The following is a 13144-nucleotide window of genomic DNA, read 5'->3' as shown; positions in this document are numbered from 1 at the left end:
CTGGGCACTTTCTCATCCATTGTACAAGATTTTCATTTGTGGGATTAATTTCTTTACTGTTTTGTATTAATTAACTTGAATGCCATTTGTTTATTGGAAAAACAGAATGCAAAGCTAAACAAAAATGAATAGGGAAGATGTGAACAGGAAGCCAGAAACACTGCATTAACTACCAAGTTAATGTGCCTTTCAAGCAACAAAACATGATGAGGCAGAACCACATTGTGCCATCAGAGAAGTGCACACATTCTTCTGAGCAATTTAAAAACAACAACATTATTTTGGCAGCCATGTTCAAAATTCTCCTCCTCAAGTTCCAGGGTTTTATTGCCGTTTTATATATTCTATCTAAATTCCTAATCTAGTACATACAGTCCAAGGAAATGTCATAGTAACACAGCAGAGCAACCACCGAAACATTTTCTGTCTTTTCTTAAATTTTCCACTTTATCATTTAACTCATAACAACAGAACCTTGGATATTCCTGAACAATTTAAGATTTAAAGGATTGAAAAACAGGGAAAAGCTTTCAAGGGGATCTTTGAAATTAAAAGGATAGTATTGGTTTTTTGGTTTGACTATGTTCCAAAATGTTCTTTGAATATTTGTTGCAACTGTGGAACATATTCAGTCTATAAGCAATAAATATATGACATTTCTTCTTACTACTGTATACATCTGGCAACAATACATTAATTAATACAAAAAAGTTCTATATACTACAAAAACTGTCATTATCAGGATTTTTAACTAGGTGAAATGCTGTATCACAGGACAACAATATTTGTGCCTCAAATGGATAGCTTACAGAACGTGTCCAAAAACCAGGAACCATAACTCCCAAAGGAATGAAATTTGAGAAAGTTGTGGCTGCTTCAGTGCGATCACATGGTCTTCATTTTCACCATGACAGAATGTCTATGGAGATTCTCAATCATCCAGGTCATGTTTATCCCAAAGGTGTTTTTTCTAAAAGACAACTGGATTTTGTTTTTTTTCTTTCCCTTTGAAAATGTTTCACTTCTATTCTAAGAGAAGCTTCTTCAGTTCTCAAGGGGTTTCAACATGACAGTTTCCCAGCCAGTCTCACAATCCCTCACATTCTCGGCTACCAGTATCAGCCACTTACCTGCCTGCTGGGCTGGGCAGATTTCTGATGGTCCCTGCCAGCTTTCCATAAGGAAACTCAGTGAGGAAGCTGGCAGGAAATAGGAAATTACTCCCACTCACACTGCTTTTTTGCCCACTAAGAAATTATGACCCAACAGGGTTGTCTAATACAGAGTTCCCCAAAATTTCTAGCTTTCCAGACTACGTGGGGGGGAGGGATGGTTCTGTGCAAGTAGCCAGTGTGTGTGTACAGCTCCATTTGTATGAGCAGGGGGCATGCACGCCTGCCACTTGTGCAAATGGAGCATGTGTGCATGCGTCCCCACTGCTCATGCAAATGGGGATGCGCACATGCTCACCTGCCACTTCTGCGGCCTGGTTTCAAACAGCCCAGCAGCATGGGGGTTGAGGACCACTGGTCTAATACATTCTAAAGTTGAAGCTACATTGTTACTGCAGCTGCAAAGAAGTCTGAGCATAGCACTCTAAATACTAAGAAAATTACATAGAGAAAGGAACAGAAAATGACTCTTATCTATAAAATCAATTTAATTTAAAACTTATGGAATTTCACATTCATGGTAACCATGCTACCATATAGGTCAGTTGTTTTTAAAAATGGAATAATCATAACAACTTTAAAAGGCCTCAGAATTAAAATGTACATCTCATTTATAGAGTATGAATACTTAAGTAGATCTATCCAGCGTCTCAGGAAAATTCAGATATTTACCAAAGGAGGGGTTTTTATTTCATTTTTTAAATATTTTTTGTTAATATAAAGTAAAAATACAGGGACATGTTACACAAAAGCATATATCCATAATACCCCAAACTGTTCAATGTTCCCCTTGTATGAAGGGTAATAAAGGCTGGGTAACCTGATGCCTTCCATTTAGTTTGTGCACTAAATGAGAATAAGGGGGCAACTTGGGAAAAGAGTCCAAATCAATCTTCACATTTAAGGTGGTCATTCTGCATTACTGAAGGTGAAGATTGCAGAGCATTACTGGGAGGAAACGTTTAATGCAAATAAATCCTCCTTTACTAAATGCTAAATCAATTGGGGCTTACAACATACTTGCCATACAAGTACAGTAAGATGCACTGTTTTGGGTGACCATGAGTTTTGCCTACCCTGCCATCCCTTTAAAAATGAAACTATTACTACTTCCCCAGTGATTTTGAATGTACAATATATTAGAGAATTCTCAGTGTTTTGGAAGACTAGAAATTACCTTTCAGGAGCTGAGGATATTTAGTGTGAACCAAGCTGGTGAGGTCTCCACCATCATCAAGAATCATGTTCAGAGGTTGTCCATCCTTGAAGTACACGGTCTGTTCAATACACCATATATATTCTTCATCTGTTTCTCCTTTCCAGGCATACACTAGATCCAAATCAAGCATAAATCATATGGCTCATAATTTCTCCAGCAGTGCTGTTATAACCAATTGAGTTAAGTTTCAGAGCTTAAGAACAGGAAATGCTATCCTAATATAAACATTTTCCTTGAGTCAGTAAAACATATTCTGTGTAGAAAACTAATTATCCCCATATTAAGATTGGGATCAGAGCTCATCTGTTTCTCATATAACCTAAGGCACTGACCTATAAGCCTTTCAGTAGAGAAAGGCAAAAAAAATGCAGTGTAAATGTAAATACTACAAAGGTATCTGTGAAAAGGCAAGAACACTTTTGCAGAGTAACTTAGCTTTATTTAGCTCAAGGTAAAGATTAATGGCTAGATCAGCCTTCTTTAAACTGGTTACTCTTAAAATGTTGAAATTCCCAGAATTGTCAGCAAGGTCCTGCTGGCTGGGGAATATCAACAGATGATGGGAAAAGTGCATTTGTGAGCAAATGTGAAGAGAGGGAGAGAAGCAGATTACTCACATTTCCTTGCTCTCAAGCTAATATATACTTAACAGGTGTTTTTTTTTAATAAAGAGCTATCAAAATCCCACAATTTTCAATTTCCTTCCTCCAATCAAATTGCTAATCAATGTATTCATCCTTCAAAATACATGTCAGTGTATCCCCCCAGAGGAATTAGCTACATAATAAACATAGTTGCCTTCTAAGTGTTTTAAGGATAAATGTGGCTCTATGATTTTGTAAAAAGATTTAAATATGTAAACATTTTGTAAATGAAATACGAAGAGCCTTTCTTCAGTGTTATCTTTACTTCCAAGAATGCATCTGACCTATAAAGGGTCTGTTAACCATCTTACAGTAGCATAAAACAAATAAGTTAAGCTGGCTGCTTTTTTAATTAACTAAGAAAAGAGTGATCCTGTATTGCTCTCTTCCATATACTCCAGAAACATCTATTTCAGAATCACTAATCCTTTTTCATTGGTGTGAGCTGCTCAGAGCAATTGAGAATTGGGTGACCTACAAATTATGTATTATTATTTTGCAGGTTACAGTGCAAGTAAGAATATACTGTATTGTTCATACATGTTTTGCTCTGTTGTTTCTCTTTTTTCTTTAACTTTCTCCAATTCCAAGATATTATTCCCTATGTAGATCATGCACTTAAGGATATATTGCAAGGGATACCCTTCCATTAAGGGATGCGGTGGTTCAGTGGGTTAAGACGCTGAGCTTGTCAATCAGAAGGTCGGCAGTTTGGCGGATCGAATCCCTAGTGCCGCGTAACAGAGTGAGCCCCTGTTACTCGTCCCAGCCTCTGCCAACCTAGCAGTTCGAAAGCACGTAAAAATGCAAGTAGAAAAATAGGGACCACTACGGTGGGAAGGTAACAGTGTTCCGTGCGCCTTTGGCATCTAGTCATGCCGGCCACATGACCACGGAGACGTCCTCGGACAAGCACTGGCTCTTCGGCTTTGAAACAGAGATAAGCACCGGCCCCTAGAGTTGGAAACGACTAGCACGCATGTGCGGGGGAACCTTTACCTTTCCATTGCCTATGCAATATATAATAAGCTGGATCCAAGCCAATAAGTGAGGCTTTAGTCCTACTTATTTTCATGGAAATGAAGCATAATCCTTGTTAGTCAGGATTAAGCCAATAAAATGATGAACCCCTTTTGTTTCTCATTACAGACACAAAAAGTCACTGATGTTAAATTTCAAACTGTTTAATCATCAGATCTATTATCCCATGTTACTACAAAACTAAGCCATATCCTGGATTTGAGAGGCATCTCTCTGCCGTGAATAAATGAGGCACGGCTCTTCTATATTACAAGCAAAGCAGTTGTAACACTGATTAGAAGCTATGACACACTTCATTTCTCACAAATATTACTCTAAAACCTACATCAGGCTCCATAATTTGCAAAGAAATTTTATTGACAAATGAGAAATCTAAATTTTCAAAGTCAAAGATATTCTTAAATATTATGAAATAACTTAAGATTCACTAGTCTATAACAAGCAAAGCAACAATATACAGTGAGCTGTAGGCGTCCTCTCTGCATTGAGATCACTTAGAAGTGAGAAGACTCATTATACTGGATTCAATATTTTGAAAAAGGAAATGTAACCTTTTTTTTAAAATACTGAATCCAGTGTGATACAAATAGTACAGAATCATCAAGATCACATATCTGCCTATTTCAAGATCAAAAGCTTTCTGATTAAAGTCTTCCACAGTACCAGATTTTTATTTTCATTTAGTTTTTTATTAATGATAAAGCAACATTCTAGTCTTTTATTCACTAGGAAAAAGGTTACCCTGATAGCACAGAATAACTTTCTTCCTAAGAAACCCCAACATTTTTGTCCTCTTCTCCCCTATTTTACTTCACACTCATAAGACTAAAAAAGGTCAGAGCATAACTGTTAACAATGCAAAGCATTACCAGGAATTCCAGTCTTGGCAATAGCTGCAGCAGCATGATCTTGTGTGGAAAAAATATTGCAACTGGACCACTGGACCTGAAAAATAATTCAAAATGCCATCAGCACTATATTTAATAACTACGCTATTTAGAATAAAGCAATCCCCAAAGTTTACTACTTTCACAGAATTTGATGGGACAAGGAATACTTTAAAAGCATAGTTTGAAAAATCAGGAGATCAATTATTTCCCAGTGAAACCTCAGTCAGAGTTCGAAACTTTGTACCAGGTTAAACTAAAAGCTTTCCAAAACTCAGTAACTGAAAATCAAAAAGTTAATGGATCTTGAAGTGACTGCCTACTTAGGTATTTTTTTCTAGCATCAGTCAAAATTTGATAGCTCTTTTTTTATAACAATTTAATCATTACATTGTAATGAAACCTTATAGATGGCTAGTTTGTAGGTAGGTCAGATACTGTTTTAAAGAATGCCATTGTTTCTTTGGTTCTGCTGCAAACTCATTTCAGCTTTATAGTTTGGCACAAAAAAAACAACCCATTGCACTTATTCAACAAATTACAGCTTTGCAAAACTGAGCAGTATCAATCCAGGATTAAGGAAGTTGCTGTTCAAACTAATTTGCGTGCAGGGGATCAGTATTCCAACCATATTTTCAGATAAGCAAATAATAGTCTGGATCCATGCACAATATTAGGTCATAACTGTTGGGTTTAAAGATGCAAAGAAATCACACTATAGCATGTGGATATAAAAGGATATAATCCTTTTCATTAGTGCCAGAATACAAATAGGATGCAGAGTCATCTACAGCCATCAGTACAACATGCCTAACCAGCTATAATTACTATGAAGCACTAAGCCATAATTTTATCAACCATGCTTTATAGAATAAAACTTAATTGAGTTTGCACATGATATACCAAAATCAATTATTTACAAGCCACAATGACTAGGTTCATGCAAACACGCTGTAACTGTAGCATCTTTACAAGATTAGAATGGAAAGACTAGTGTAAACTATAACTATCATGTAGTGAAATGTTCAGTGTGGTCTGGAGAAATACTGTAGTCCCCACAGTTTTGAGATAAATATAAGTAAACAATTAAATGTTCCCAATACTGTGTTGTTTTTAACTACTTCTATCAATTGACAGTATTAAATAGCCATACATAGCCCATCTGGTGTCATCCTAATATATCACAACCATTCAGGTGAGTGCAGCTTAACCCAAATGCAGCTTTACCTCTGCCCCCAGAGCTATCAGAGTCTCAATAAGAACTGCAGTCTGCACAGTCATGTGTAAGCAACCAGCAATTCGAGCTCCTTTCAGTGGTTTTGTGGGACTGTACATCTCACGCATCTTCATCAACCCAGGCATCTCATTTTCAGCAATGTCCAGAGCCTTGCGTCCCCATTCAGCAAGGCTGATGTCAGCTGCAGGTTAAGGAAATAATAGAAATTTAAATACAGCATTCATAAAACTATGGTCCAACCTTTTCCAAACTTCCAGAATAGAATGTTAAGAAAGGAAACAGGAGTCTCATGTGCTAAAGTAAATGCTAATTTAATGTTTAAACGAATGCGATTGACGAGAGCACCAATTTGAGGTAGTAGGCATCAAGTCAGAAATTAGGAGATTGTGAGCTGTAGTTTTGTGTTAGCTACAAAATAAGCTGAATGACCTAGGGCCAGGCAATCCCTCTGAGCCCTAGGAATGAGGCAATGGCAAAACACTTCTGGAAAACCTTGCCAAGAAAACCAGAGAGCATCTTGTCCAGGCAGTATGAGAGAATTGGACACAACTGAATGGGAAAAAAATTGACAAGAAGGAATTATAATCTTCAAGAATTTAAAGTCTTTGAATTTAAGTGCTCTTAGAATAACTGTCAATGTGCAAGTATTTCATAGAGTAGCTGAGTTAAAAAATACTAAGGTCATTCATCAGCCTTTCAAGAACTAGAGGGGAATTCCCCACCACCAGAATTATCAAACAAACTCTATATAACTGTCATTTATCAATTGTTATGACTTGATAGCACTTGGGTCTATATTAGATCAACCATCTTTTTAAAAAAAAATGTAGGAATCTTCTTTCTAGAGCAATAACTCCCATCTTCAAAAGATAAAACAACAGTGTTCAGAACCTCTGCCTCTCTATTATTAAAAAAACACAATATTGTCCTTGATACATATTTGTCCAGACTCAGAAAGACAATTAGGATATCCTTCTCAATGTATTTTTCCCTAAAGTACCATGGCTCAAGTTGATTTCATCAATTCCTAAACTTCTAATATTTAAACAGACAAATTATAACAAAAGCAATGGAAATGTGCAAAGATTTCTTTTCTGCCACCTTGCTTCAGGATTTCTAGATTACTTGGATTACGAAAGCAGCAAATCACTTTTATATCCTAATGAAAAGAACATTCATGAGGAGCCATCAGTTTACTTAGATTTAGCAAAAATGAAATCATAAAGATGATTATAAAAATTTTGTATACTACATCAGTGCTTAAGATGTTGGCCCAGAAACTAGGAGACAGTGAAATCTAATCACACTTTAGGCATGAAAAACTGACTGGTAACTTTCGACCAGCCACTCTCAACACAAATCATCCCAACATTGGGAAAAATTAAAGGAACACTGATGTTTGCTGCCTTGAATTATCTGAAAATGGTGAATAAAAATCTAAACAAGAAGCAACAACAAGAGTCATATACCAAGAAAATACAGTGTTGGTTGGGGAATTCTGAAAGTTGAAGTCTATGTTTTAAAGTTGCATAGTTAAGAAACACTGTACAAGTCTTGTAAAGAGGAAGAGCAAGAACAGCTGACATACAGGTACATTTAATGCCATTTGCAATTTTTTTAAAAAAAACACCTTATAACAGCAGTTGGCAATGTTAAAATCTTTTGTGATCCTCTTGCAAGCTTCACTAATATCCATTAATCTAAATAATGTTGGTATTTGCTGTACTTTACTGTTAAAAGAGACTTCTAATAGTGGCCATTTGAGGGATTCAAACACAAAAGAGAACACAAATATCCTAAGACTGGAGACCTATTCAGTTGAATCATAGATGTTTATCTGGAAATAAACCCAAGAGAGGGAACAGATATTGCTCCAGGCAAAGCATATAAAAATGTTGAAATGACAGAGAAGGAAAAAAAAATGCTGATGCAAAGCATGTAATAAATAATTGACTTTAGTCAACTTTACCCTAGAACAAAACTTAGGTGATTGCGTGTACATACATGTCTGACTTCAGAGAAGTTATATGTTGAAAGGACAGAAGGAGAAAGAAGAGTTTTACACAACGAACAGAGTCTAGTCTTTTGTTAAGATATCTAAATTGCCTTAGGAAATATCAGGATCTTCTGATACAAAATAACCTTTTGGAATTGACAACACTGATTTGTATGCACTCAGACACAGAAGTTCAGATTAGCTTTATCAAATATGGTATTCTGTGGATGTTCAAAGGCTGAGACTTATGGAAGTTACAATTCAATACACTGGTGGAGCTGGCCTAAAGATTTTCCCACATTGTCCAGTGTGTGTGTGTGTGTGTGTGTGTGTGTGTATATATATATATATATATATATATATATATATATATATATATATACATACATACATACATACATACATATACACACACACACACACACACACATATACATAATTGAACTTTCTAATTCTGATCTCTTAAAAGGAATGGCAAATCTCCAATTACTGTACTTCATTAAGGTATTCTTACATTGTGTATTGAATGCTTAAGGTCCTCAGCAGAGGGTCTAAAATTCAGAAAAATAATATTGCAATAGTGAAAAAAGCTCGGATTCTAAACCTTAGGGACAACAGCCATGATTGAAAATCTCCATAGACACTCTGATTCTAAAATTTGTAAGTAGAACCTTTATCTTATGCTTGCCCACGAATGCTTCCATTATAATCACATTTTAGAATGTGAAAAGTTAATAAGTCTTGATTCTGTATAACATTTAATTTTATGCAGCTGGAGAAACAACGTGTCTTTTAAAAAAAGATATTTCTTATTCCGGATTGAATTTCAAGTAACAGCCTTTTCTTTTGTAAAAATAATTACTATACATCGTGAATGGATTTAGGAGCCAGAAGGCAGCGGTTCCTTCACAGCATGGTCACCAGAAGCATGACGGGAAATGTAGTAATTTCAATTAAAAGTCTCCAATATCGTCCTGCTGGTGAGCAGTAAGAAGTACTACACTTCCCAAAGCCCTTTTCCCTCCAGAGCCACATGGCGTTTGCTCAGATATTGCATAAAAACGATCTAGTAGTCAATCTGAAATCCATTTTGACTGCAGAAAAAAAGCCCATAAGCCTTCCAACATTATACAGGCAGAACTAGCGAGGATCTCCCCTTTAATTTTCAGATCAATTTTCAGTTAAGGGCAATCGGTTGCATTTAAATCCTCCCCGGGAAGAAAGCATGATGTATCATCCTTTCAAGATCCTTTTAAGGTGTATAAAAGAGCTCCTCTTTCAGTTTCAAAGAGCCTAAGGCACAGAAGAAAGAAAAGGCATCGCGTGTTCCTTTGCTAAACGTTTCCGAGAAAAATCCGAGTCCTTAGCCAGTGCTTAGGTTTTTTGGGGGGGGGGGGTGTTGCAATAAACCTCTATACTGTGTTCAGAAAGGAAACAGAACTGCCTCTACCAGGCCTCGTCTGGGAACCGCTTGTGGCACGAAGAAGAAAGAATAGGAGAATTAACTACTTACCAACTTTGTACGGCAGCTTGTCGGACATTTTGGTGCTTTTACAGTGCAAAAGAGAAGGGAGAAAAGGGCAGCCTTCTGGATGGGCAAAGAAAAGCAAGCGGCGCCAAAAACAGGCTTTAAATAGACTCGCCTAGTTTTGCAAATCCCCAAGACCCCGTCCACCAATCCCCGTCTGCGGCACGATGTGGGCGGGGTCATCGAATGCTCGTGCAGAGGAAGAAGGCACTGCTCAGGCTGGGCCAGGGGTAGGCAACCTCGGCTCTTTTATGACTCATGGACTTCAACTCCCAGAATTCCTGAGTCAGCAGAGCTGACTCAGGAATTCTGGGAGTTGAAGTCCATGAGTCATAAAAGAGCCGAGGTTGCCTACCCCTGGGCTGGGCGAAGTGGAAGAGGGTTGAAGACCGCGGTGTGTGCAGGGCCTGGGAGGGGAGGAGAAAAACACCTTCTTTTGCTAACGTCATAGCGCAGTTACGTTGTTTACGTTTGCTTTTGTATTTGTACTACATCGAGGGCCGCTGCAGTACAGCTACGGTAATCCGGACGACCGTTAGTAGGTGGCAAAAAGATCGTTTTCCGTCTATTTGCTGCCAAGTAATGATGGGGAGACCAGGGCAATGAGTGTGTGGTTGAAGACGCTGAGCTTGTCAGCCGCTGACGGCCCAGGTTTATCTAGATCCAAGAGGCTCGCTTCCCCACCTCTGCTTCTGACCACCCAGTAGCTCAAAAGAATGCAAGTGTGAGTAGATAAACAGGTACCACCTTACACGATTGGACGGGATAGGGGGGGGAGAACTTCACCTTTAACTAATGATTGTCCAAATCTTAGCTGACCAGATCTGCCAGTTCTAAATAATGATAGCCTTAATTGTTAAAATTGTTTAATTTTGTAATCCTATATATCAGTAAAGCCATCCTGTTGGGTCAAAGGTTTCCTGCTAAATATAACATTCTTGATAACTTTTTTTAACTTTAACAGAGCAAGACTAATGTTATACTTTGAATTACCAAAGTCCAGATTTTTGCAATTTTGATAAGAATGTTTATGGCAATTTCAAGGATTTGCCTTTTCTTGTTCTTTTATTGCAGTATGTAGCAAAAATTGAGCTAGTTGGGTTCTTTGTATGGTCACCTTTACCTGAAAGTAAATGGCTTAGGATGCAGCAGCTTTGAGTTCTCCAGACTGCAGGAAATTATCAGGGTGGTTAGCCATAAAATTATGCAGACTAGAAAAGGATGAATTCAAGAATGATAAGGAATTGGGTAATACTGTAGTTTCCAGTCTTTGTGCCAAACTTCGCAACTGAGATTAATAATAAATTGCCTATGAAAGCGCAGTTCATGTGTACTGAACCAACCAAGGATTGCTTGATTGCGATTCAGGCACCTTCTGTAAACTTAGTCATTATGGTCTTGCATATATGTAGCTTATTTCATCAGCTTATTTCATCAGCTTGGTTAAACAAGTCGTGGTATACAGTACCATGTTCTGCCAACACAGTTTATGTACCCCAATTGAAGCAAAAGTTTAATTTGTACAAAACAGTGCTATGAATAGAAGACTGATTCAAAGTAATTATTACCTTCCATCAACATTATTACTTTTCTATACTAGGTATTAAAGGTAAAGGTTCCCCCGCACATGTGTGCTAGTCGTTTCCAACTCTAGGGGCCGGTGCTCATCTCCGTTTCAAAGCTGAAGAGCCAGCAATTGTCCGAGGACATCTCCATGGTCATGTGGCCTGCATGACTAGACGCCAAAGGCGCATAGAACACTGTTACCTTCCCACTGTAGTGGTCCCTAAATTTGCATTTTTACATGCTTTCGAACTGCTAGGTTGGCAGAAGCTGGGACGAGTAACAGGCGCTTACTCTGTTACGCGGCACTCGGGATTCGACCCGCCAAACTGTCGACCTTCTGATCGACAAGCTCAGCGTCCTAACCCACTGAGCCACCGCGTCCCTATGCTAGGTACTAATACTGTATATGTTAATTAGAAAGCCAGTTTGGTATAGTGCCTAAAGTGCTGGAGGAAAAACTAGAAGGCCGTGAGCATTAGTTCTCCTTCAGGTGCAAAACTGTCCTATTGATTTTGAGCCAGTCATGCTCTGTCCAAATCATGTCACTGGGTGATGATTATTGTCATGAAAATAGACAATGGAGCATTAAATAAATAAAAGACCTTAAGTTATGCAAACAATGAAGGAGACTGCAGGTCAACATGGCAGCAGTGACTTTAATCAAAGTCATGCCTTTTTTAATGTGAGTTCCATATGTAAGGCTAGGCCTTTAACCACATAGTCATGGCCAGCATATTGACTGTTCTGACCCATGCAGACTTTCCTAAACTGTAAGGAATCTTGGAACAATGAAGTCCTCCTCTTGAGAAGATGAGATCCCAATTTTTAGGCCTTCCCAGCATCTTCCGAATCTACTTTCCAGTAAGCCATTTTCTCAGGCCAACTTGACAGCTGTTCCCAGCAGTACAGCATAGACAGGAACTGACGTGTGATAAAGATGGATATAGCCTGTGTTCAATTAATTTCTACAAATTACCTCCCCAGCAGAGGGCAGATATGATTTAGTTCCTCTGTAAGTTCAGAAAAAGAAGTCTCTTCCATTTGAAATTAGAGTTAACTGCCTTTTGATTAAATGCTGAAAAAAGGAGATACAATACTGCTATCATAGATAATCAACTGTAGAGGTTTATTCTATTTGTAACATCAATTTAATCAAAAGACAACCACTATTCCAAGTATAACCTGGATAGTTGATAAAAAGTATATTTTAGTTCATTTTTATAATTTATAAACAAGTAATCCTTATTTAGCAACAAGGAATTGGGACCAGAAACTCAGTTATTAAGCAAAGTACTCAGTAAGTGAGACTGAGATTATGCTTATGATCTTACTCCAGCTTTTCTTTGCTTTATAGATTTGCAAAGGTCTTAAAAGTGACCATTGGTTGTAAAGTTACTTTTTAATCACTATCATAATTGTGAACGGTTGCTAAATGGTATAACTGTATCATTAGCAAACTGAGCTACCCTCAAATAAAAGAGAAAAACATTGCCAAATATGTCATACAGAGAAATTCTCATTGATTTGAGTGGTTCCTTCTAGCTCTATGATTCCATAATGCTGCATGAAAAACTAAATATGAGTTAGCAACCAGCAATATTCAAACCAGAGCAGACTAATATATTTGAGAACTTTCTGCATATTAATCTCATCTCTGTGCTGAAACCAGCTGCAAATTTTGCTGGAGAAAGCAAAATGTCTCTGTATATGACTTTATTGTTGTCTGTAATAAGAACTCAAACTCAGTGTTTCTCAGCCTTGGCAACTTTTAAGATATGTAGACTTCAAATCCCAGAATTCCTCAGCTGAGAAGTAAGTCACCAAGGTTGAGAAAAAGCTGAGATTTACTTTGAT

The 13144-nt window shown here is 37.6% G+C and overlaps 1 protein-coding gene across 1 annotated transcript in view; it reads right to left on the bottom strand.

Moving 5' to 3' along the window:
* The window catches only part of AHCY (adenosylhomocysteinase), a 39068-nt gene extending 29162 nt beyond the window's left edge, over positions 1-9906 (bottom strand). Inside the window, exons 1-4 of the mRNA XM_081324093.1 lie at positions 9710-9906; positions 6191-6381; positions 4946-5021; positions 2350-2502 (exon numbers count right to left, since the gene is read on the bottom strand). Of these exons, the coding sequence (XP_081180219.1) occupies positions 2350-2502; positions 4946-5021; positions 6191-6381; positions 9710-9737 (448 nt within the window). The 5' untranslated portion in view covers positions 9738-9906. The remainder of the gene's footprint in view (positions 1-2349; positions 2503-4945; positions 5022-6190; positions 6382-9709) is intronic.
* Positions 9907-13144: the final 3238 nt, after the last annotated feature.

Source organism: Vipera berus, assembly GCF_964194415.1.
Source record: "Vipera berus genome assembly, chromosome: 3".
Classification (NCBI taxonomy): Eukaryota; Metazoa; Chordata; class Lepidosauria; order Squamata; family Viperidae; genus Vipera; species Vipera berus.
This window is presented reverse-complemented; position numbering and strand designations above follow the sequence as displayed.